Source organism: Lepisma saccharinum, chromosome 25, assembly GCF_977018435.1.
Source record: "Lepisma saccharinum chromosome 25, izLepSacc3.1, whole genome shotgun sequence".
Lineage (NCBI taxonomy): Eukaryota > Metazoa > Arthropoda > Insecta > Zygentoma > Lepismatidae > Lepisma > Lepisma saccharinum.
In genome coordinates, this window is record NC_139253.1 from 21,472,006 (window position 1) to 21,499,730 (window position 27,725).

The window sequence follows — 27,725 nt, forward strand, 5'->3', positions numbered from 1 at the left end:
GGACATCGGCACAGTTAGGAAAACGTATGAAGTGGGAAACGGGAGTTATGATGCACGTAAGATCGAAGTAAACTTTTGCGGAAGCTTGGATGACAAATCATTAAGCAGGTTGACGATCTTTAGTTGGCCTATGTGGCTTTGATTATCTCTAACAGTTTCGCTTTTTATGAACTGTTACAGGGAACAAAGAACGCATTTTGAATGAAAACGGTTACCGGAAGTTGTCGGCTGCAAGGCCAAGAGTTACTCACTCACGGGGACCTGCTGAAATCTAGGTCAGAGCTGGACAGACGGTCCAGACTTCCAGGCACCACGCATCTGTATTTTGGAACATTCCTGCGATCTTATCTCTTAATTTCTCAAGGTGGTGTATTTATCGATGAAAGACCTTGACCTGCCATATACATAGAGAAGACTGCAAGTCCAGCACAGTCATTTCGGGCTGCTCCCCCCACCCTCATCCAGTTGTCAGCAGCTCTTAGGACAAGGAAACAAGTCAAGGAAGATTTAAAATAACATCCAAGCACATCCGATCTTCTCTTCTCGCATATCCAAGAGCAAGCAAAATCAGAATGGCAAAACAAGCTTACCGTGTTGAGTAGCAGCCGTCGGGAGCAGGGTAACGTTGACATGCCTGGGGGAGGGGAGGGTAGACGTCAAGTGCTATTGGATATCACTCATATTTGGTGTGGTGGTGTCTATTTTTAGACCAGACCCACTTGTGAGTGGTAGAGCACTTGTGAAGGGAATGTGTGTGAATAAAACGAGTGCAAAAAACTTATTTTTCGGCCGATTTCCTTCAATTTTTCAACTTTTTTCCAAATCTTTCACGGTTCCTGGGAAAAGGGCCGTTACTTCGAGAGGGTCGTAGAATTGAGAGTTGACTGTAGTTTACATATTTTTAAAAAATAAAATCAAAAACAATTTACCAATAATGCTTCCTTTTGGTAATAATTTTATGCTCTTATCCTTAAATTTTGGATGAAGAACAGCAGCATCTCTGGGGTCCTCTCGTCTGAAATAACAAAAATACTTTTTAAGAAAATAACAATGTGCATTAATTTCAATTTCAGCAAATGTTACCACTTGAATTAAAGATTTTCTGACATTATAAACTATAAATTTGCATGAAGCTGCTGGCTCCTGTGAGAATGAATATCAATTTTCTGCTACAACAGGTAACGTATGGGTAACAGATTTTCATATATTAGATTTGATGGAACAAAAAAGGGTACATTTGAAATTATATTCCATGAATAAACTTAATCTCTATCATCCTCGATGGTTTGCATCAGAAACATCGAGAGAAACAAAGAAAACCCGTTGACATAAAATTTAACCATGTAAAATGAAATGGTTATTTTGAACAAAATGGAATGTCAATGACACTAAAATAAATCAGCATGTCTAATGTACATCATTCCACTCCTTGGTGGGAGAGTGGTTATTGTAAGATGCTATGAAACTGTAGATCCTAGATTCGAACCACTGGTAAGATATAGATATGTTGTTATTGTCCAATCATCTACTTCATCATTCATTCTCACTGTCATGATTAGCTCAGGAAATAGAAAGTGACATTATGAATAAAGTTGAAATGGATTCAAGTAGTAAATCCTACATACTTTATATTCTCCAACAGTCAAATTAAGGGAATGTGTTTGAAAGAACATCAATGACCTGCTTAAATTAAAATTAAAGAAAAAGAAAAGGTACAGCAGATAGTTGAACATAAAAAGTAATTATTGACGATAATATCAAAATGTATAACACAGAGATTTATTTCTCTTGTAGTCTACGGTTATTACAAGCATAAAAACAGTTTTTCATTGTAATGTTTCAGGAGAACACACACTCCCTTCATCAGACATTTATCTTTAGTTTTGTAATAAAAGTATACTACAAGAGAAATAATTCTACAATGCAAGCAATACATACATACCATAAAAATTACTAACACAGAGAGCATTTTAAATTTAGTGAACATGTCCATACAGAATAGTGGATGGAACCTTGATTACAAGTTCTTCAACCATATAGCTGCTGAGGTGTGTGTGAATTTTGGGGGACAATGTAAAGGGTTCCACAGGGAAAAGCATTTCTGCACTCACTTGCACACTGCTCCTATTGTCATCCCTGGAGGCAAGGTGGTTGGGAGGTCTTTCAGAGAATGCACCACTATATCCACTTCCTTGTTTTCCAAAGCCACCTCAAGTTCCTTGGTAAACAGACTCTTTTCTCCAATTTTTGACAGGGGTTTGTTTAATATCTGGTCCCCTTTCGTTGTCATTGTAACTAAAGGAAAACAAAACAACAGTTAACATAGACTATAACTGTAACACTACATGATTAAGTCTAAGAAATAAAACAAATAAATGCACTTGATATTAACTGTACATGGAATATGAGCTTCATATTTAATACAAAATTACACTGTGTGATAAATGAATTGTATATTGCAATCACTATGCCTCTCCTTCTCTCAAACAGAGAAACATGTGTGTTAGTTGATGAACTTTTTTTTTTTTTTTTGTTGCGTTTCTGCTACTTTGTCTAATTGCGATAATGGGGAATGGATGGTGATAAAATGAGATGGATGAAGGTGCAATCACAAAGATACGTGGACAACACAACATGAGACCTGAAGAGGATAATATTGACTTTTAAGTCGATACAGCAGAGCCTTGTTAAGTCTGCAAAAGGAAGTCCAGGATGTACAATGTGGAAGATAGGTTGATTTGGGTGTCTTTGGAAAATGAACCCTATCACCCTTTCTGTACTAGTGTCTGATGTAAAAGGGGTGGTCCAGATGTCCAGCTGGTTGGACAAGTGGGGCAGGTATTTAAAAAATGTAAAATGTTTTATAGAATTTAAAAATAATTTATCAGGGCTCATAATGATGTAAGCATTTAAAATATTTTTGGTTTGCTTAGTTGTAAAACGCCCATTTTTCTTATGATTATACAAGTTTTAAAAGCTTAGATCTATGTGAAAATAAAAATTCACAATAAGTTTTATCTGATTTTGAAACTGAAATATGTGGAAGATAGTGTTTTAACAAAAAAAAAGTTGTTTTCTCTTGTAGTTTACGGTTATTACAAGCATAAGAAAACAGTTTTTCATTGTGACGTTTCAGGAGAACACATGCCTCCTTCATCAGACATTTATTTTTGTTTCGACTAAAGATACAGATATAACAATGGTTAGCAATTTTTTAAACAAAAAGAATGTTGTCAATGTTACATTGTTGTAATATAGCAACATAACTGTGAAAAGAAGCAGTCTGCTTTATTTTTATTTCAGATAAAAAAGAAAATTGATCACATCATTTTTTAAAAAAAAATATGAATCCCAAATATCATCAGGTAATTCAAAGTCATCATTGTTTTCACAAAGTTTCTTGATGTTTTCTGTTACATTAAATTTTAAAGATGGTGGCTTACTCCATTTGTGAAAAAGAAAACTCCATACTGGATCTATGTTACCATTTTCATTATTTAATTTATTTCAGTGTTCTTCTGCAATGAACGAAGCTTCCCAGACATTCAATTCTATGTTTCCCGTCAATCATTTTAAAACCCTTCTCTTTTTAATCAAATGCTTCTCTTCGATGATATGAGCTGACAAACCTGTTCTTGGGTTTAGATTTATAATGTCCAAATCGTGTTCGTGCCATCTTATTGCCATTTTCCTTGCTGTTTGTCTTACATAATCCTTTGAACATGAACAACTTATATTATATATTCCTGTGGTTTCCACATCTGGTAGAGAGTTTCTCATTTTGAATTCATTAAATGTACATTCCAAACTTCTTGGTGATCTAAAAACAATTTTGAAATTAAATCTTCTAAAAATTTCTGCAATTTTATGTGGAATGGAATGCACACAAATTTCTCAACAGATTTTTCATCTTTTTCTGTATTCTCTTTTCCTTTAGTTTTCTTGCGACTTGTTTCTTGATTTGGTTTATTCTGTTAGTGTGAAAGCCATTTTCTTTTGCTATATTAAAAAGCCTTTCTTCTTCATTTTTGATATCCTTATTATTAGAACATAGTCTTTGTGCTCTCAGGAAAAAAATTAAAAATATATTATCCATTGTTATACAAGAATGTTCTGGATGTATTTTTCCCCCTGCTAATTTTTTCCTATGGACTGATGTTTGAATTGTTGTGTCAGTTGTCTTAATTTTCAGATCAAGGAAAGAAATTACATTGTTATTCATGGGTTCACAAGTGAATTCTATGCGACGATGTAATTCATTTAACAATTTAAATACGTCCATGATGGTGTTCTCATTTTTAGGAATAATTAGTACATCATCTACATATCTGATGTAGAGTATGATATCTGCACCTATCTGATAAACAATTAGAGATTCTATGTAATGAAGGAAAATGCTGGAGATGATTCCGGATACTGGGTTTCCCATTGATAGACCATTACTTTGCTGATAAATTTTGCCATCAAATATAAAGTAATTGTAATTTGCACATACAGTAAACCAGTGGTCGAAAAATCTTATTTATTTATTTATTTATTTACTCAGAGTTTCAGATACAGTCTTATTTGGCCATTTTACACTGAAACAACATAAAGTAGAAACAAATAATAACAAAAGATAAAAAACAATAACAAGATGGGATAGATTTACATGTTCTTCGTCAGTAATATACAAAAGTTACGTTCTGGAAGGAATATATCTACATTCAGGGGAAGTTTGTTGTAGATTTCTGGGAGCCTGTAAAACAAGGAGCATTGTAGAAGGGATAGCCTAGTGGTTGGGTTGTGGAAGAGTTGCAGGTTGCGCGTTAGCTTTTGGGGTACCCTAAGTGAGAATTCACTGATTAGGAGATCTGTTCTGATTTTGCCATTTATTATTTTGTATAAAAATTTCATGTCAGCTAGATCACGACGAAAGGATGGAGTGTGAATATTCAGAGCAGCCATGGTGTCTGATTTGGATACATGTCGAAAGGAAGGTATTCTATGGCGAACAATTGCAAGAAAGAAACTGAGAACAGAATCTATTCTGGTGAGATTGGTTTTTGAGGCCATTGCCCAAATTGGGGAACAGTATTCAAGGATGGGCGAGATGAAAGATTTAAAGAATAAAGCAAGAGATGATGGGTTTTGAATTTCGCTAAATCTGTATAGAAGACCGAGAAGGCGCATGGCTTTTTTAGTGGTAGCAATAATATGATAATTAAAAGTGAGTTTTTCATCCATGATAATACCTAGGTCCTTTTGGGTGGAAACGTTTTGGATTGGTTTGTTTTCAATAGTATAAGTAGACACCACTTTGTTCTTTTTTAGGGAATAAGTAAGGAAAGAGCATTTCTGAGGGTTTAGTTCTAAATTCCACTGACGACACCACTTAACAAGTTCTGTGAGAGCATTTTGAAGAATCATCATGTCATGATGCGATGAGATCTCCTTAAAGAGTTTACAATCATCCGCAAACAAAAGTATATTGATAGGGAGGGAGGACAGTTTTTCAGGGAGGTCATCCATGTACAGAAGGAATAGGAGCGTCCCTAAGACACTCCCCTGGGGAACTCCAGACAAAACGGGAAGAAAGTTAGAAGAGGTACCTGAAAGAACAACACGTTGTTCACGCTCATGGAGGTAGTCCTGGAGTAAAGAGAGAAATTTGCCATGGATGTTAAATCTGGATGATAATTTATGAAGGAGAAATTTATGATTAATTTTGTCAAAGGCTTTCGAAATGTCCAAATATATAGTGTCAAGTTGGGAGTTATTATCAATAGCTCTGGCAGCATGCAAAAGTAAGACGGAAAGATTTGTTAGGCAAGAGCTGCCTGGAAGAAAACCATGTTGTGCTGTGTTGATATATGGTGACGTAAACTGAAGTAACCTGTTTTTGATGATTTTTTCACAAATAATTGATAGTGGCGATAGAAGCGAGATTGGTCTATAGGATTTTACACATTTTTTATCTCCAGTTTTGTGAATGGGCACAATGTTGGCCCGTTTGAAGTTTTTAGGAAACACACCCTTAGAGAAACATTTGTTGAGTAAGGCAGACAGAGGAAGAGCCAAGGAGTTGGCAGTTTTACGTAGGAATATTGTGGGGATTTCATCTGGACCTAGGGACCGGTGGAGGGGCAATGAAGCGAGAAGGTATTTTACTTCCTTGGGGGATGTTTTGATTGAAGATAGTGTGTGAGGACAGACAGCATTTAAGTGGGGGAGAGGGTCGGAAAGTGAGGGAGGTGAGAAGTTCTGATGAAAAAAAACATTAAAAAGTTCGGCTCTTTCTTCTCCATTAGCAATATCAGTATTATGAACAATTTCTTTAGGTATAACTGGGCTTTGTTTTCTTGAATTTAGTAAAGTGAAGAATCTCTTAGGGTTTGTAGTACATTCGGTTGTTATGTTATTTATATGTTCACTATATTTTTTTCTGAGTAGGTATTTTGAATGACGTCTGATGTCACAATAGGTACAGTGAGTGTGAACATTAGGGTGCTGCTTCCATAGGTACCAAGCCTGTTTTTTATTTTTTAACACAAAGAGAACTTCTCTGTCGAACCAGACGGGGTATTTGGTAGATCTCGGTCTCGCAGTGGGCACGAAGTCCTTTATCGTGGCATGCAGAATTTCGACAAAGTTCTCAACGGCTTCGTTCACTTCCTCTTCCATCATCAAAAACCAAGGGTAGAAATTGAGCGCCCGCTGGATGGCATTCCATGGAGCTTTTCGCCATAGGTGGTGGGGGCGTTGGTTCTGCTTGACGGATTCCTTGTCTTTCTTCGTGGTAGGCAGGTGCATTGTGACGTCGAGTGAGTCATGGTCGGAGGTTAGAAGATTTTTTCCTGTAGTTACCTGCATATTAGGCAGGGTTGCCAGTACATAGTCAAGGTTACTGTCACCACGTGTTTTATGCAAGTTGAACTGGTTTAACCCTATTCCGTGAATGAACGTATCAATAAACCACTGATCATTTTGGCAGTTTATAGTTCCCGTATTTGGTCTTTCCCAATTGATGGACAGCTTCAGAGCTAGGTGCCAGCTCTGAAAATCAGGGGCCAGGAAACCACCTACTAGCAATGGTGCATACTATAAGGTGAGCCGGCCCTAGTGGTAGAGTGGTTAGCACATCGCGCTACGATGCCAGGGGTCCCAGGTTTGAATCCCAGCCTGAGCATGGGAGTTTGCGAGTGTTCATTCATCATATCATCACTCATCCCCATCTTCACAAATAAGTCAAAAGTGGCAAAAAATAAAGGAAATCAATCAATCTATAAGAAGCTGAGCATCACTGTATTCAAAACATCGCTAAATCATGTGAGAAAACGGGAAATAAGGGGGGAGGGGGTTGGGGACAAAGAGTAAGAAATTGTTATTTCTTCTATGGAATGTTCACAACGTTGATTAAAAACAATCATTTGCTAACTTACGCTGTACTGCAATTTTAACTTGGAGCTTTCAGAATTTCTTACATGCAAACTTGAAAAATGGCAATATTACAAAAAAAGATCAGTCGCCAGGCTGAAATTTTCAGTCGCCATGGCGACCGTGATTTTTTGAGCCCTGCAGTAAACCATCGAACTGTTTCCCATGATTCCACTGGATTAACCTTCATCTCAATATAGAGCAATGCGTACATACAAGAAAAACAATAAGGAATATAACAACATAGAAACATCTTACTGTTTTAAACATTTGCAACTACATAATGAAAAATATTATAAACAAAAAATAACAAAATGGATATTTTGGAAAATTTGAATGTTAGAGAAACTTTGTGTATTTTTATTACTATTCATTCATTAGAGTACCAACTTACCCAACATGGTGGTCTAAGTGAGCCACTTCACCATTGAAAAAATAAAAGCTTTAGTTGGTAAGAAATTTTACTACAGTCAGAAACATAGGAGAATGTATGACTAAAAAAAATGTTGGTCTTATGTCAAGTATAATACTACATCAGATTCGAATTATGCTTTTTAAGTGGCCCACTTACTCAACTTTACCCTATATTAACCTTTTGGAGCCCAAGGCCATTTTCACATGTAACCCCCTTGAAAACCGAGCCGATTTTCAGCAAAATGCAGAGTTTCAATTAAATGAGTGTAGATTGGAGGATAATTGCCCTAGATAGAGATATGAGTGATACCGTTGTACGCTGAATGAACCAGAGATTCAGACTATATAAGATTTATGCAAATTTGGCAAATATGTGGCGGGGGGAGGGGGAGAATACTCAAAATTCCAAAATTTCGGAAAAAATGGGGATTCACTCCCCCCTCCTCCACCAAGGAATAAGTACATGACAGTGTCGACATGCACATGGAAATTATCACTGACATGTAAGGAACACAAAAATATTTGCATTATTATCGTATGACCAATGTGACGCGAGTTGTACCCCCAAAAGGAACGGTCAGCATGCCACTGATTCAAGCTTCAAAATGCAGCGGTACCTTGAAATGACTGTAGCTCAGAGGCTAATTGCCATAGCCTTAGAGAGATGAATGATATACTGTTGTACGCGGAATGAATCACAGATTCAGACTATATAAAATTTATGCACATTCGGCGTATATATGGAAGTAGAAGGGGGAATCCTACCTTAAATCATTTTTTTTAAAAAAATATGCCCCCCCCCCCTGCCCCCTGAAAAAAATGACATGAAAAGGTCAACATGCACATTCGGCGTATATATGGAGGGGGAAGGGGGAATCCTCCCAAAAATCATTTTTTAAAAAAAAAATATGCCCCCTGAAAAAAATGACATGAAAAGGTCAACATGCACATAGAAATTATCGCTGGCATGTAAGAAACAAAAATATTTGCGTCATTATCATATGACCAATGTCACGCAAGTTGTACCCCTGAAACAAAAGGCCTTCGCGCCACTGTCTCAAGCTTCGGTTTTCAGCGAAATGCAGGGTTACATTGAAATGACTATAGCTCAGAGGCTAATTGCCCTAGAGAGATGAATGATATACAGTTGTACGCAGAATGAATCACAGATTCAGACAATATAAAATTTATGCACATTCAGCATATATATGGAGGGGGAAACAGGGAATCCCACCCAAAAATCTTTTCTTTTTTTAAAAAAATGGGGTTTCTCCCCTGCTCCCCGAAAAAAAGAGGACATGAAAAGGTCAACATGCACATAGAAATTATCGCTGGCATGTAAAGCAAAGATGATGATAAAGTCTTGGGAAGAGTCACACTTCACTCAAAAAATCTTTGGCACTTTGGCACAAAACAAGTCTCACCTACGCACAATCTTCCAGGAGGAAAAGCTAGAATGGAGTAACAAAAGCCTGCCAATTCTTGCAGCTACTTCCAAATTCTATTTTTAGACAATGCAGGGTAATCTTTGTAGCCATTTGTGAAACACTGTGCTCGAGAACAAAGGCTTTTCTTCAGCGCACCTCGAACTTACATTATTACGACGCAGTTTCAACAACCCCTCTTCCCCCTCCTCCAACTCCCAACCCCCGCTTGCTCCTGCACTGAAAACATTCCTTTTGACCTCTGGTACCGATATACAAACTTCCTTCCAATGCAGTTTCCAGGTGTGAGGGAAACACACTGCTTTAGAACAAAGCTGGCCTTCCTTTGTCGGCAAAATTTTTCCCTTGAAAAAAAATGCAAAAAAGTCGTCGCCTTTTTCCCGTACATGTGTTAACAACATAATGAAAAAAGAAAATCGAAATTCTAGCCAAAAATAGCGAAGTTATAATGTAAAAACTACGACCTGGACAGGGCATCTCGATCAAGACAATCGGGCCCCGAGGGTTACATGTAGCATCTCGATCGAGACGGTCGGGCTCCTAAAGGTTAAAAAAGAATTACAAAATCAAAGTATTGCCACAAGCAAAGAATACGAAACTAACACCAAAGAAAAAGCTGTAAATATTCCTATTTTCTGATAATACACAAACGCATGAGCTCGATTTTGCATTTTTTAGCAAATCAAGATGAAAAACCTTAAAATGCAAGAAAATGTAGAATCCAAGAATGTAAAATTGGAGTTCCACTATAGAATTTTGTCTTCATTCAGTTGAAATATTCCTGTAGCAATAATTTAACAAAAGTTTCAATTTGTGATCAGTAACACTATATTTAAGATTTGTAATTGAGTATCAAAATGAAACCAGTACTAGTATCCCAACCAACACCTCTTTTAAATGAACTGATTTCGTACCTATTTCACATGTCATATCCGGATAGAGATCTTTCAGTTTGTCCACTACAAAATTAGTCTGCTTCATAGCCAGCTGAAAATAAAAATATTTATGAATAAAGCAAATTAAAATTAAGTCAAAATATAAAAATCATTTTAAAATGCCAGTTCAATAATATAAACATACAATGAAAGCTAACCATTTTCAACATCAGTGACTATATTTGGCTTATCATTACACTGCAGGGCAGGCAGCATAGTGACAGCACCTCGTCAACTGTGGACATTCACTTCTGCATGATGAAAGGATAAATGCAATGGTAGATTTTGGAACTGCACAGACACAGATATCTTATTTAAAACATTGTTGCAAAGAAATATGTTGTGCCTGATGCAGAGGCATCCTACTAAATGATGCTCAACATGTGAAAAAGTCACAAAACTGAGCATTTTCTGTTTTTTGAAAGAGACCCTATAGTGTGGTTTAGTTTAAAACTGTTTCTCCTTCCATGTTCTTCATACAATACAATCAGATGGACTTTCAGTTATGTAATCTTGTATTTTCTTACAGTCGCACATATTGTTTTCTTGCCTTAATTCTGAATTTTGTCCTGGTTTTCTGAAGGACTATTGGCAGATATGAGCTGTGTGTGCTCTATTCTTCTAGCCATATCACTGTCACTGAAAATAATGCAACTGCCACAAGAAAATGTATAGAGAAGGGCTAGCCCAATGTAATGTAGCCACTTCGCAGCCTTCCCTTCAGTGTTTTTATTTTAAATACATTTTATGCACAGGTAGGCAAATCAAGACCTGGTCTACAGTTTCAGAGAATCCAGTCTACGATGTGCCTCCACCAGATACTGAACCTGGGACCTCTTGATTACTATATGATGAAGTACTTCTCGTGTGAGAGAATGCATTAAGTAAGATTTACTAGTAAACTAAGCTGTTCACGGAGCAAATGAACATTCTTCAAGGGGTACTAACAAATTTATATAAATTCATGTTTTAAAAATAAAACAATAAAAAGGTATGATGGATTACGCTGAAAGCCTTGACATAGTAATTTATGGTTACCACTGACAACCCTACATTCTCTTTATGCTGCAAGGCATTCCCTGCTTATCAGTGTTGCCAGATTCACGAACACGATGGATTAATGATACAAGAAAAAGGATGGGTGAGAAGCTTCGTATTGTGCATTTCTATTAAACTGTGCCCAGAAATAAATTAGTAGCAGTAACAGATTTCTTCAATTTTACAGAAGAAACTACTTACGAAAATCACTTTCTGTACCATTGTGGAAGTTCGTGAAGGTGTTTTGTCTTACCGAAAACTGTTTTGTGCAAGAAATGGGAACGACTTGAGATGACCGGACCCCTCTCAGATTTTCTTCATATTTGGCATACTCACTAATTGAGGCCTCCTAATCACGAATCTGAAGTTAACATTTGTCGGAAACGTCTAGAAATTGCAAAATAAGCGAAAATAAGGCGTTAGTTTTCGGAATGGTAACTGTAGATTTTTGCGAAATTTTTTGTTTCACAACCAAATATATAGATTCCTGATACTACAACGACACCAAATTTTAACTATGTTTGCCTAACCTAACCACGTGCCAATGGTTCAGTAAGTATGAGCAGTACTATAAAAATCTGAGAGCGGTCCGGTCGCGAAAATTGATTAGCTTATTTTGCAATTTCTAGAAGTTTCCGACAAATTTTAACTTCAGATTCGTGATTAGGACGCCTCAATTAGTGAGTATGTCAAATAATAAGAAAATCAGAGAGGGGTCCGGTCATCTCAAGTCATACCAAGAAATGTTATGTTTTTCTATGAAAATATGCTTGCCTAACCTAACCTTACTGGAAATGGTTTTTGGGGTTATGCGTCAATGGTTTGTGGGGCTACGTATAGTTTTATGAACTAAAATTTAACTATGCTTGCCTAACCTAACCTTACCGGAAATGGTTTGTGGGGCTACTTATAGTTTTAAGAACTAAATTCATACTATGATTGCCTAACCTAAACTTACCGGAAATGGTTTGTGGGGTTATGTGTCAATGGTTTTTGGGGCTATGTGTGAATGGTTCGTCGAGCAACGTAGGTATTTTTCGGTAAAGCATGTTGGAAATGTTACAGTAGTCAATCTGTACGCGCCATATTGTATGTTACGCAACTCAAAAGGAGGACATGAAAGTATTCGTAATGTGAAAATTTGTTGTAAATATCGTGAGAAAAACCTATTCACACCTTCTAGAATGTTCCGCGGAGCGAATTTACAATATAGAGAAAGTCTCCAATTTTGTTAATTTTCGGTATACTAACTAATTTTGACCTCCTAATCACGAATCTGTTGAAAAAAACCGGGGGTCACGTCTGAAAATTTGAAAAAAAGCAGATTGATTTTTTTTATATATAGGTGTATATCCGTAGTTTTACGAACAAAAATGTAATCTCCTGTCATTGTGTCCAACTACACCGTTGTTTTACAAGAAAATGATTTTTGATGTTCAATTCTAGTACGATCCTTATTTTTTTCGATGAATTTAGTGGTGAAATGAGTGCTAATGGAACCTAACCTAACAGGCCTAACCTAACCTCGTGTGAATGGTTCGTGGGGCTACCCGTGGATGGTTTTTGGGGCTAACGTCAATGGTTTGTGGGGCTACCCGTGGATGGTTTTTGGGACTAACGTCAATGGTTTGTGTTTTTGTTCAATTTCCAGACGTGACCCCCGGTTTTTTACAACAGATTCATGATTAGGAGGCCAAAATTAGTTAGTATACCGAAAATTAACGAAATTGGAGACTTTCTCTATATTGTAAATTCTAGCCTGTTCCGCAATGCAGAATAGGTAAGTAGGAACGCTTAAAGTAACAAAAAAAAAAAACGAGTCAGAGGTGTTACCCCTATACTACACTAGTAATGAAATATTTTCATTGAATTTCTAATGTACATTTTATCTCCCTTTTAACATAATAGTATTCCTAACGTGCATAAATATGAACTGTGTCGTTTTTTTAAAAATATAAACACAATAGGAGAGTAACGTTCAATTAATGATGCTTATATTGTCTAATGCCAATAAATATAACTAGAAAAGACACGTATACAAATAATAAATACAGGTTACCGGTATATCTACAAGACATGAACATTAGAATATTGAACCTGCCCACCTCACTCTTCCTGGAACCGACTTTCAAAGAAACCTTATGATCATTCATTTTGTCTTTACATTTGTATTACATAAATTAAATATTTTTTTTAAAAAAAATAACATCGCCGTACTACCACATGATCTACTTTACAAGTCATACTCCATACGTAACATATGTAATACTAAACAACCCCAAAGTGAACTCAGTACGTTTGCAAATATTTTTTACAAAATTATACGATATGAAGTAAAAATAATACTCATGTATGAAAATAAAAATGAAGCGAATGATTGATTTTATGGTGAATTCTCAAAGTAGAGATTCAAATACGATATTTTATAACTTTAAGTTCAAGTTATCTAAAGATTAGACTTGACCAGTCAATAGCTAGTAAAAATGAAAGTCTTTTTCCATCCCTGCTTCCGTACTGGACGGAAGAGGAAAGAAGGACGGCTTTAAATGAGCACTCCATTTAAAGAAAAATATTAATAACGTGCATGAAATATGTATATAAATACAACCATTATTTCATTATTACGAATATCAAACGTCTACAAACGATAAATATAAAAAAAATCATCGCTTTGGCCTAACCACAGATTGTGGCCTTTCTCCCCACATCGTCTTTCATTTCGTAAAATGGAAACGATTCTGTGGTACTAGTAAAGTGAGCGGGAAAAAATTTTCCACTAAGTGTTTTGTACAGGAATGTTTTGATATAAGAATTTTAAAAGTATTAATTAGTTCGTCGCAGTTGTAGCATAATACTGGTATAATTGAAGATGTGGAACCAGGGAGGTAATGAGTATTCAGTTTCTCTAAGCCGTCTTTTCGTTGTAATTGTGTGTCAGTAAGTAGTAATCGGACAAATAACGGATAGACAGACCTTCATGCATTTAATGTTGCTAAATGTCTCATCAATACACCTGCCTCAGAATCACTGTTGAAACATTCAGAGTTTAATTTCTTCTTTTAATATACCGTGCATTTTAATACATATTCTTATTGGTCTTTCATATATATTTACAGTAAATAAAATACTGAGACAAAAACGGATATAATTTTGTTATGTTAAAATCATATTGTTTCTGTAGCTTTAAATCATCTTTCACTTACATTTATTTGTAGGTTTTGGAGGCAACCAGGGTGGTTTTTTGAATACTTCAAGTCAGTTCTCACCAGGGGGGACACCAGGAGAGAAGAAGGTGAGAATCTATTCATTAAATGTTCAAATTTACTAATTTAGAGTGCACAGGAAAACTGACAAAATCAATCCTTGTAACCAGAACTCTTCAGTTTCCTATCATTCTCATCATCTCTATTTCAACACAACCACAAGTGTGTAGCATTGTCGTACTTATTTTGCAGTTGGAGGTAAGTATTTGCGGTAACATTATCGTATGAGGGAAACGGATTCCTTCAAATTTACAGGAGAAAGTACTTACGGAAATCATTTTCTTTAGCGTTGTGGAAGTTCCTGAATGTAGATTTGATCCATTTTAATGTGAATGCATGTTGTTTTCTCGGAAAATCTCTGTCCGACACGCTGTTTCTGCTCCCGCCATTTGCCCGACACGCTGTTTCTGCTCCCGCCATTTGCTTTCTGCAGGAGAGTGCAATGTTCCGTGTGTTAAGATGATGCAACCCCGTAGCCAGTGTTTCAGCCTCACCGTGTTTTCACTAGAATGACGTGTCGAGTATTTTTTTTTCTTTTTTTTTAACTGCTTGCCTAACCTAACTTAACCTAACCTAACCTTACTGAAAATTGTTTTTGGGCCTAACGTCAATGGTTTTTGGGGCTAACGTCAATGGTTTGTGAGGCTAACGTCAATGGCTTGCAACGTATTAGCATAATTTCAAATCCGGGCACGAAAGTAGATATTTTCCGGTGAACGAGGTTGTAACACTGCATAATTCGACAAAACACACTTAGAACGCCCCCTATACCAGTACGCTATCACGGCCATAATGTTGTTACAGATTCGAAACAACAAGTAACAGTAAGTACTCGTAAATAGAAGAAATAGACATTATCTTAGTTAGAAATGCATTATTTCACCTTAAGAAATGTTCCGCATTCGAAAATAACACGTTAGCAATGTAAAGAAGTCCGAAATATATGATTCGTTGGTGTTTCCCTCATACGATAATTGTACCGTATCTGCTAGCGATCTCCAACTTATTCTTTCTTTCTTCCATTTCTCATTTCGGTACTACTTAGATATACAGGAAACATTTAACTTGTTTATTTTGAAATAAAATTAATTTCTACTTATCTCATATGCATAGCAGAACATTTTTCAACTTGGGATTACTTTTTTTTCAATGAAAAAAGCATTGTTTTTAACATTTTAAGTATTTATTGGTCGTTCCTAATTGGCGGCCAAATTTTGACTCACGTTGTCTATCGTCTATAGCTGATATGCAGTGTTTCCAGTTAGGTTAGGCAAACAGAAAATTAAATTGAAAAAAAAAAAAGATCCCGCTCACACGTCATTTTGTAAAACTACCGCATGGTTGCTACACTGACAGGGGGTTGCATAATCGAATGCAGGAACATTTGGTTCATGTAGTCAACAGTAATGGTGGCACGAGCTATCGTGCAACGGAGATACATGAATGGCGAAAAATACCTTATTTACAGGCCGAATAATTTGCACAATTCGAAAAAACACTTTTCCCAGCTTCAGAAAGTCCACAAGAACTAAATTAAGTAATTACTTAATTGTCTTTCCTCTTGTAAATTTCAAGAAATGTGTTTCCGCTATATCTAATCCTTACCCTCATTTCATTATAATATTTTCATTTATTGTATGCCTAAATACACATCACCCAAGCTTACCATTGCTGAAGCTCTGTATAGATTAAATTTATTGTTATAATTTTAGGAGCGATTTTACAATACCAGGAATTTCTCCATTTTGTTTGAAATTCTGCATGCTAACTAAATTAGGGCTCCTAATCACGAATCTGAAGTTAAAATTTGGCGCTCATGTGTCAAACTTGCAAAATAAGAGGGTCAGTCATCGCAACCGACAATGCACAATTGCTCATTATTTATGGCAAGATTTTCCGTTTCGAATACTTAAAGAACGAAATATATATATTCCTGATATTACTACGACCCTAAAATTTAACTATGTTTCCTAACGTAACCTAGCCTAACCTAACCACGTGCCAATGGTTCGTGGGGCTAGCGAACAAGGGTCCGTGGGGCTAGCCATAATTCAGGAATTTCTATACGTGAGCGCCAAATTTTAAGTACAGATTCGTGATTAGGAGACCCAAATTAGTAAGTATCCGAAATTTCAAACAAATTGGAGAAATTCCCTGTATTGTTAAATTATACCTAATTTTATTGAGAGTTGGTTAGGCTAGTTATATTTTTTACTTTGGTATTTCTGAACTTACTTTTTGCTCCCATTTTTTAACATGATAAAAAAAAGGCTTTCAAGATATTGTAGAGATATGGAGACCATTAAACCGAGAAAACCTCGTCATGTTAATATTCACACTTGTTTATTTCCTGAACTTGTCCGACCAGCGAGTGATCCCAAGAATGCGCTAACTTGTAACTTCCGTAAAACAAGGAACTGGAAAGGCAAACGCGTGGATCTAAACAGGATCTACCGCGTTTGAAAGGTTTAACAACCTTTCGACGCCTAGAATGATAAAAGCAAGCTCCTACCCGGAGCTCGCTCTCTTTTGATTCTGACACTCATCGACGCTACATGGATAACTAGTCCGATTACTTTACAACACGTTACACTGCTACTACGACGATGGAACACGGAGTTACCGCTGCCTAGCATGCTACAAGGCGCAAGGGATCGCTTGGTTTGGTGAGCTGAGGGTCGCTGGATAGAACCTTGGAACTGTCACGATTCGGTCTGCGAGAAGCATTAGGACAAGACATCACACACATCTACCAGGTATGAACAAGCGTGAATAACCTTTTACACCAACTTTCCATATCTCTACCCTCCTACGGAGCAGGTTCAGCCATCAGATATTATTAAGCTCTACCTAAATGTTTAAATGAAACTTCCCTGTGACCTCTCAGAGCCCTAGGTAAAACGGGCTTACAACATGGTGGAGGTGCTTCAGGCCCTTTTTGCAATTAAGTACCCTCCTGTACGAATTGCTTTACATTAAATCATTTTCTCCCCCCCCCCCTCCCTCCCACTTTGGGAGCATTTTTAAAGTCAATTTTTAGTAATTCCAACTCATAATCCCACAGTACGCTTAAGATGCGTCAGACCCAGTGACAATTTTGTGTATTACCCTATGGAAAACAACCCCTCTTTTTCTTTTATGCCGAGCCCCCCCCCTTTTTCAACAAAATCTAGTTCTTCTGCATAACATGTATTCAAGCATCATTCACACAGGAATGAGAACACTTGCTTATACTTATTTGACCAGCGATATATTAATGACATAAATAACTGTATGCCCATACTTTCATTTGTTCTTTGGTCAGCACGACGAACCTTCGTTTATGAATACGTCACAGATAGCGTTGCACGAACACCTAGATTCCTCCCTCGACCAAATCATAGAGTTAGCAACTGCAATCACGGCAAATCCAATAAATTCACGACCTTTATCCCCAATTCCCTCCCCTCCACTAACACGGTTAAGGTCTGCTAATAGAAATTACCCTCAATTTGTCCTTGGACTAGCAACACCCGACAGAAACCGACCCCAACCCTTGGCGAGTACCCCGGCTCCCGTTTCAACTTCCTCTAACACTGTTCATAGTTCTGGTAACGTAGCTGTAGAAATTTCCACCACTAACATGGCCACCCCAATCCCCACTGCATTATACCCGGCACCATTTAGCGGAAATGACCCTAAGGACATTGACTCATTTTTCCTCAAGTTTCAAAATGTAGCACACGCAGCAGGATGGACGGAAGTTAAGCGTAAAGAGATGTTACCTTTATTTTTGACTGACACCGCTTTAACTTATTTTCATGACATACAGAAACGACCCAATTTTGTAGACTTGACATATACCCATATCAAAGACGAGCTAAGTACGCTATTTAAGGGATCATACTTATCAGCGGATCCTGTGCAGATAATTCTCCAGAGAAAACAAGTGGTAACCGAGCCCATTCACACCTACGTTATTGCTAAAAAGGCATTAGTCCAGCAATACTTCCCGAACGCCACTGAAGAACAAACTCTCTCTTACATCATCACGGGACTGCGAGCCAAATACATTGGCTGTTTAACCAACAAGCATTTCGCTAGAACAGAAGAATTAATTGCCCACCTACAGAATTTCGAACGCCAGCAGTCATTAATTAATTCACGTATGTTGGAAGAGAAATTGGAAATTGATCAGGCCATTGCTCCAGACATTCAACCCGTCACCACTTCACAGCTGTTCGCATGCACAGGTCTATTCCCCCCTCTCCAGTAATCCACTCAGCCCGACTCAGCACTTTGTACCATACAACCAGTGTCCATTTCCTCTCCCACCATTGACACATCAAGTCCAAAGTCCGGCTCTCGTAAATAGTTCCCACACAGTGTATCAAGGAATGTATCATATACCGAGTTCTGATAATGCCCGCTGCGCGGCGACACCAGCCGTACCCAGAGTAGAACATGCTCCAAGTGCTACCTCTGGTGACGAAATAAACAAACTTTCGTCACAAATCTCGACCTTAGCTTTGCATTCAACCGAAGAGATGAACGCCAGTTCTCTTTTCAATCTTTGCTCAAATGTACTGGAATTTGCGAAAACGGCTAATCAAAACGCACATAACAGAGATTTCAACAAGGGGAATACTAACTCTTCCTACAGAAATAATAATAATCATAGAGCTAATCACAGAGGTAACTTTCGGTCGAACTCACGAGGCCAGTTCAGAGGTAATAGTAACAAGAGGTTTCAGCGTCGAGATCAGGCTAATCGCGACGATGCAAATACCTCAGCCTGCAAGTTTTGTGGTCGTTATAATCACGAAAGCGACAACTGCTTTTACAAGCCACAACGAGACAGTGATTTAAACTAAAATCGTCTTCGACTTGCAGGAACGAAATCGAAGATAATACCAGATTAGATAAAGTTCCTATAATTGAGAGAAATGGCCTATACTTTATTAATAGTAGCATACAAGGAAAACAGGTAGATTTACTTATTGACGTGGGTTCCCAAATCTCAATTTATCCTTCCCACCTTCTCCCTACTGAAAGAAAAACATACAAGGTACAATCCACAATCCAAGGTGTGTCCGGATCGAAACTGAGTGTGTCTGAAATTGTAGTTCTTCCAATCATAATTGGAAAGCGTAAATATTCGCACCCATTTAGAATAGTAGATTCAACTAATGTCCCTCCCCTTTTAGGAAATGACTTTTTACGAACGCAGAGGTGCGAAATGTCGTTAAAAGACAATACAATAACTCTTTGTCATTTAGGACGTACTCCTAATTATAGTATCTTAAGATCAAAGTACAAGACTCACCAGGTGTCGCATGACATATTCACTCAAATTGAAAATGTAAATGTGTATGAGGGAAAAGCTACCCTTTCAAACACAGTTCAGTTAAGTCCACGATCCAAGACTTATATCAATTTGAACATTACCACTACAACACCTAATACCCATAAGCCTGTACTTTTTACACCATCTGCTTCCCTTATGAGCCAGCATCCAGTAGTCCTTCCCAATGCTGCAGTAAACCCGCAGTCACCTGTCATTCACATACACAACCCTACGGAAACCACAATCACTTTGGAAAGTGACACAATATTAGGCGAAATATCGACATGTGAAATTTTAACTGACGTTACTTCCGTTTGGGAACATAAAAACGAAGATGTCGCATTTTCATACTCTTGTAATGAAAATACTACAGTAAAGCAACAACTTAGTGAAAGTCAAAAGAAATTTGACCCCTCCCTCCTCACAGTTAACCCTTTTATTCCCCGAGAAGAAAGAGAAAAAATCCTAAAGCTCGCATACACGTATGCAGATATTTTTCTCTGGCCAGGGGATAAATTGACGAAAACTAATGTTTTGGAGTATGATATCAAACTGACAGATGACACCCCAGTGTATGCCAAAACCTACCCTATTCCTTTTCATTACCGAGAACCCATGAAACAGGAAGTTCAGAAATTACTAGACCAAGGTGTTATAGAGCGCTGTGAAGGGAGTCCCTATCGACACCCAGTTCTTTTAGTTAAGAAACCCAATGGGACTTACCGTTTTATCTCTGACCTCCGCGACCTAAACAGGATAATAGCTCCGATTTCCTTACAATCCCCAGACATAAAAACCATCATGACAGAGATGGCTGGAAAGAAATATTACTCAATTCTAGATATGTCCAGTGCATTCTTTCAGGTATCATTAACAGAGCGTTCTAAGGACATTACCGCCTTTTCTATTAACAATCTGGGTAGTTTTAGGTATGCTAGGTTATGCCAGGGATTGAAAACATCCCCCGGTGTAATGAACCGCGTAAGCGAACTTGCCCTTAGCGGAATAGACAGTTCAGAACTTTCTGTTTACACTGATGATATTATTATTTACAGTTCAAATCTCCCCCACATGCTTAACATACTGGACAGAGTGTTTCAAAAGTTACGAACAGCATCCCTTAAATTATCACCCTCTAAGTGTAGGCTAGCTTTTACCGAAGTAAAAGTCCTTGGTAACTTGGTATCTCAAAAGGGAGTTAAGATTTCAGAACACATTCTTAAAGCTATTTTGGAATATCCCACCCCTACCACCAAACGCAAGCTTCGTAGTTTTCTAGGACTTGTCAATTTCATTCGACGATTTGTGCAAGGTTTTGCAGGACCCACAGAATGTTTATTCAAGCTTCTTAAAAATAATGTTAAGTTTCAATGGACTGATGAACACCAGAAAAGCTTCGAAACACTGAAAGAAATGATTACGTCCGCCCCTATCCTCCGCCCTTATGACCCTAAACGCCCCTCATATGTATACATTGATGCGAGCGGAATTGGCATTGGAGGAGCCTTGTTACAGCCTGATGAAGAAGGAAATTTACATCCATGTGCCTATTGTTCACGAGCCTTAACAGACACAGAGAAAAGAGCTGACACATTTTCACTCGAAATTGCAGGTGCATATTATGTATTGAAAACTTTCAAATTTTTTCTTATGAATCAACATTTTGTGGTTCTCACAGACAACAAGGCCTTATCCTATCTTCGTTCAACTAAACACCATAGTTCTATTCTAGGAAGAGGAGCCCTTTATTTTCAGAATTTTGATTTCGAAATAAGGCATGTCAGCGCTAGTAAAAATGAACTTGCGGATGCACTCTCCCGTGCAAGTTTACCGCTTGACAAGACTAATCATGACAAGAAAGATGATGATGATGATGATGACTTATTTTTTCATCAAGTATTTCATGCACAAGCAGCAGATTTTGATATTAGTTCAGAACAACGTAAAGACCCCTATTTCAGAGACATTATTGACTTATTAGAAAACAAAGACAAACCTAGTAATCCTAAACTAGAAAAGCTTTCGTATTCTTATGTACTCAAAAATGGAGTCTTATACAGGACTAATAAAATCAAAACTGGTAATAGGGATAGACTTTGTATTCCTCATGCATTAAGAAATCAAGTTTTCGATCTTATTCATGCACACAAAATGAATGGAAGTCACCAAGGTGCACAAAAGACATATAATTTAATGCTTATGCGTTACTTTTTCCCCAATATGAAGAAATTTGTGTACGATAAGGTTAGACATTGCATCCCTTGTCAGATTTCAAAGAAACCACAAGGTCCTAAACCGCATACCCTGCAAACATTTCAACCAGCCCAAATTCCTTTCCAACGAATTCATATTGACGTATGTGGTCCTTTAGTCTCTTCAAAAACGCACAAATACAAATATTTTCTATCGGTAGTTGATAGTTGTACAAGATACGTAATTACAGCTCCTTTGGCTAATCACGATGCACAAAACATAGCAACAGCCCTAGTTGAGAAAGTCTTTTTAGTCCATGGCATCCCGGAAACGATCTATTTAGATCGTTCAACACCCAATTCAAGTTTACTCTTACGAGAGTTAGCTAATATTACAGGCGTACAACTAAAATATGTAGATACTTGTGCCCATTTCACGAATGGATTAGTTGAAAGTTCATATAGTTACTTAAAGAAAGTTATGAGAGTTTTTGTATTAGAGAAAAAGGCTTCATGGTGTGACTATTTAGCTAGCGCAGCGTTCAGCCACAACGTTACAATCCATTCTGGATCCCTCCAGAGCCCGTATTTTACTTTGTTTGGCTACAACCCAAGGATCTTAGCTGACGCAGTCCTTCCTTCGAACCCCGACAATGTTTCCCAGACGAACGCACAGAGACTTGAACTCCTGACCTCCATACGTAAGACCGCACATGACAACTTGAACAAGCGTTACGAACAGCAGAAAAAGTACGCAGACAGCACTTCTAGGAAAATACAGTACTCACCAGGACAACATGTATGGATTCTAGATGCCACTCCAACTCCAGGCGTGTCAAAAGCCTTTGTGTCCTCTTATAAGTACAAAGGAACTATTCTTCGCAAAGTTAACGAGAATTCCTACGAAGTAACTTTCATCGACGGCAGAAGTAAACAAAAGACTGACACTATTACTATTTCTAGACTCAAAGCCCGCTACGACTAGTGCCATAAAAACCCCACTAACATTCATTAACACGCCACTACGTTAACCTCCTCTTTAGCCTCCTCGCTCCGTACATTGCACATGCTAGCATACCATGATCCAGCATTTTCTCACGCTCATCGACTCCCCTCCCCCCTCTTTCCACTTCCAGTGCTCGCATTGCATTTCTTCGTTAGAACGAACTCATTTTTATTTTTAATACAACATGGTTATTTTTTATTTTTAACAAGATCAGGATTATAGAATGCTATATCAATCGTCGGAACATTTATAATACATCTCTTGCCTAATAATTAATTATTTTTACTGATATTTTAATGTTATTTTATAATATGCGATTAAACGCATAGTAATAGTCAGAACATATCACTTAGCTGATTTGACTAATAAGTACTTAGTGTGTTTATGATTCTAACTAGCAAATATTTTTTTTCCCCATTTGCTGGTACATATACGCTCAAATGAAAAAAAAAAAGTACAAAGAAAAAAAGAACGAATGAACTAAGATAGAACAAGATCAATGATTTAAAGAACAAATGAACTGCGTAGAACTTGCTTGAACTTTTGGCTTTTTGGCCATAGCAATTTTTTTTTATTTACGCTTAGGTGTAACGCGAACTGCTTCTTTGAAAGCTGCAATGCACTAAATATGTTAATAAAGCATATAATAAAATAGGCAAATGTTCCCACTCTCTCCTTTAATATTATAGTTCCAATATTGATAGCATACAACATGGTATAGCTCATATCCCATGAAATTACAATCTACTGTATTTTTCAACGAACTCTTACACAAATCTATTACTTACTCTTTTTCACTTCTTTTTCATTTTTTTTTATTAGCAGCGAATCGAAGGCGCTTAAACCTTTGTCCACAAGACACGTAAAATTCTTGCAAATGCTTTTATAAACGACATTTACACATATTACAGAAGGAAATGTCTCGTAATCACTTAGTTCGTTCTATTATCGCTGAATTCCCCTTTCTTTTCTCATTTCAGACCCCTACAACAAGATGTCTCCAGCTCATTATGCTATTATCGCATCCATCGTAATAGCTCTTCTTGGCATACTTATTTTATTGGCATTATTAATTATATCTTGCTTTCGTTCCCCCAAATCACCTGTCACCACACCCCAACAACAATTACATAAATTTTCCATCAGTGCCCCGATTGCTTTACAATCACTTTCGCATGCCCCGGAGACACCAGTCATTCCCACACCACCCCCTCTTCCCCCGGCCCCTTTCACTACTGGTACGAAACAAATTAATACTCCAACTCAATGTACCACCATTCTTTCGAAAGGACGCCGACTTCCGGCACCTCAAGTCAAGCCACCGCCGCCCCCGGCCCCTATCCCGGCTAAGCCGACTATTCCACCTATTCCCCCCCATTCCCCCCCGGCGAACTTCCCTCATGTAAACCTGTTAATCATAAACAGGCCCCCTTAAAAACTCTACATCATATAAGTAATAACGCCCCTTCGCCGTCATTCAAATTAGATATTACCTCCCATCCCCCCCAAAATAATTCACCAGTTTTATCTGAAAGTCCTTTTTCAATTGATTTTATAACCCGTCATCATTTATTGTAACCCTGCTCCACTACCTTTTGCTTTTTCCTAATTTTTCCCTTTTTGCGCTTGTTTCATTTTCTCATCGCCACGGATGCTACCGGACCCATGACGACCACTGGCTTGTACCATCGAGCGACAGACCTAGGCTCATCGCAGAGACCGACGACGATTTTGTGGAGTTCCAGCCCCAACAAGGACCCGTTCCCGTCTGGACCCCATGGCTGATTTTTCCATCTTCCAAGCCGCGATGCAGAACTGGAGCTTTTTACCCAGGACGTTTCTTGCCCCGAAGCGCCATCGCAAATTTGACTTCCAGAAGGCCCCTCCCACTGAGTGCATCCTGCTCTTGTTTCCTGACGTCATATGATGCATATGTTATTTTTCATCGGCTAAAAGTGTTCCGGTGCTCAGCTACTTCAACTACCGTAAGGCACACGCTATTAGTACGCACGCATGTCCATTACAGTGCCAAAGTTTGTGCCCATGGGTACTGCCCATACTGGATTAGAGATACGTCTCTTTCTTTTGTTTTTTTTTTATCGTCAGCTGCACAGAATGTCCAGCCTATGGCGGCATGCAGTTTACAGAGTTGCCATAGGTAACATACCTCAAGGCTCCGCCCAGCATCGTGTATGTTCCGCCGAGTGTACTTTGAACTCAGCAAACAGTAAATAAAACCGCTTGCGGTTCCCGGCGTTTCTTCACACTGAGCTGACATGTTTTTTTTTTTATTATTATTGTGCTGTCATCACTCAATCAAAACTAGTTCAGTGTCACATTTATGTAATTATTTTGATCCATGCCTCAAGACTTAGTTATTGTGCTCGTACTTTTTGAGTTTATATGAGGCTATGACCTACAATTTAATTTTTTTTTTATTCTACGTGTTTTTATACTTTTTTTTTCAACGGTGTTTAGTGCCACGTTATTTTCGATGATATGACTATTCTGGTGATTACAATTTTTTTTTTATGGTGATGCGATTCTTCTACTGATTGGTTTACTGTATTGGTTTTCTACGAGTTTTGATATGTTAATAAATCATAATTTTTAAATATAACCTACTCCGGACGAGGTAGTCGACCATCACAGAGTGGTTCGATTATTTCAACAAGGGGAATGTAGAGATATGGAGACCATTAAACCGAGAAAACCTCGTCATGTTAATATTCACACTTGTTTATTTCCTGAACTTGTCCGACCAGCGAGTGATCCCAAGAATGCGCTAACTTGTAACTTCCGTAAAACAAGGAACTGGAAAGGCAAACGCGTGGATCTAAACAGGATCTACCGCGTTTGAAAGGTTTAACAACCTTTCGACGCCTAGAATGATAAAAGCAAGCTCCTACCCGGAGCTCGCTCTCTTTTGATTCTGACACTCATCGACGCTACATGGATAACTAGTCCGATTACTTTACAACACGTTACACTGCTACTACGACGATGGAACACGGAGTTACCGCTGCCTAGCATGCTACAAGGTGCAAGGGATCGCTTGGTTTGGTGAGCTGAGGGTCGCTGGATAGAACCTTGGAACTGTCACGATTCGGTCTGCGAGAAGCATTAGGACAAGACATCACACACATCTACCAGGTATGAACAAGCGTGAATAACCTTTTACACCAACTTTCCATATCTCTACCCTCCTACGGAGCAGGTTCAGCCATCAGATATTATTAAGCTCTACCTAAATGTTTAAATGAAACTTCCCTGTGACCTCTCAGAGCCCAGGTAAAACGGGCTTACAACAATATGTTGAGTTGAGGTTTTAAGTCCACTTTATTCACGGTAAGGCTAATCGGGACTGGACCTACAGCTTAAAGTGGGATCCGAACCACTTGTGCCTCCACCAGGTATCGAACCCGGGACCCCTTGATTACAAGGCGATGATGCTACCACTGCGCCATGGGGGAGGCCAGGCTTTCAAGATATTCCGGTAAGATTTTACAATACCGGACCCATCCGTAATTTCTAACCTACTTATACTCACAAAATACGTAGTCCCGTTGAAGTATTTGAGGTTGACATGTGGGGGTGACGTGTTGAAATTGTTAATTGGCGTGTAGAAGTTGTGAAATAATTACCGCGATCGATCTCCGTATACAAGCATGGAAACCATGTATGGGTAACGGTTCCGATTGTTTTATGATTTCTCCTAGCACAAAGACTAATTATCGTAGAATTTTGGAAATCTTGTCACGTGAAATTTGAACCTTCCGTAAAGTAATGAGCACTGTTTGGACTCGAAAAAGTTGTTGTTTGAAAAAAAAAAAAAAAAAAAAAAAAAAAAAAGAAGGACTTGAAAATATATCATGGACAAGATATTCTCCGTCGACAAGTGACAGTAAATATCGTAGAAGCGTGGGAATGAATGTAGAAGTAAATCGGAACCTTAGTAGAATGCATTTAGGGACTTTATTTTAATGCTAAGGGAACCAATCCTAACCTGCCTAACCTAGCGACGAAAGCATATATTGAACAAAACCTTAAGTAATCGCTAAAAGGAGCGATTTTACAATACCAGGAGTTTCTCCATTTTGTTTGAAATTTCAAACAAATTGGAGAAATTCCCTGTATTGTTAAATTATACCCACTAAAATTCCGCACTATGTGTTAAGACATACATCGAAATCGAATTATGTAAAAATTATATTCGTTGCATGATGAAATCGCAATAAAACAAAAGGAACTAGGGCCCCATGTTTATTCAACGTAGCGTTCACTTGTTCATTAATCTGCGTGGTGTGAGGAAGATGGCGACTTTGAAGGTAGAAAATATAGTTCTTTCTTTCGTAAGATTTTTTGTAACATTTAGTTGGGTACATATGAATAATATAAGTCATTCGTTCATATTTCGCATAGTCAATTATTTAGGACACTTGATCACGATTGTGTAGTTAAAATTTGTCGCTCAAGTGCTACGAAACTGACATTTTTTATGGTGCCCCACAAACCATTCAGGGTAAGGTTAGGCAAACATAATTAAAATTTCATTCTAAAACTTAAAATATTGGGTATAAATTTACAATACTGATTGCTTTCAAATTCTACATACTCACTAGTTTTGGCCTCATGATCACGAATCTGCAGTTAAAAATTGGCGTTCACGTCTAGAAATTGCAAAATTACG

At 37.8% G+C, this 27,725-nt stretch overlaps 2 protein-coding genes across 2 annotated transcripts in view; one reads left to right on the plus strand and one right to left on the minus strand.

Annotated features, from left to right (window-relative positions):
* The window catches only part of Hmbs (porphobilinogen deaminase-like protein l(3)02640), a 22,030-nt gene extending 8,536 nt beyond the window's left edge, over positions 1-13,494 (minus strand). The window contains exons 1-4 of the mRNA XM_083111524.1: positions 13,354-13,494; positions 10,190-10,262; positions 2,112-2,295; positions 930-1,015 (exon numbers count right to left, since the gene is read on the minus strand). Coding sequence (XP_082967650.1) covers positions 930-1,015; positions 2,112-2,295; positions 10,190-10,262; positions 13,354-13,401 — 391 coding nt within the window. The 5' untranslated portion in view covers positions 13,402-13,494. The remainder of the gene's footprint in view (positions 1-929; positions 1,016-2,111; positions 2,296-10,189; positions 10,263-13,353) is intronic.
* A 488-nt stretch (positions 13,495-13,982) lies between these two features.
* RPA2 (Replication protein A2) overlaps positions 13,983-27,725 on the plus strand; it is a 29,153-nt gene continuing 15,410 nt past the window's right edge. The window contains exons 1-2 of the mRNA XM_083111918.1: positions 13,983-14,133; positions 14,464-14,540. Coding sequence (XP_082968044.1) covers positions 14,118-14,133; positions 14,464-14,540 — 93 coding nt within the window. The 5' untranslated portion in view covers positions 13,983-14,117. The remainder of the gene's footprint in view (positions 14,134-14,463; positions 14,541-27,725) is intronic.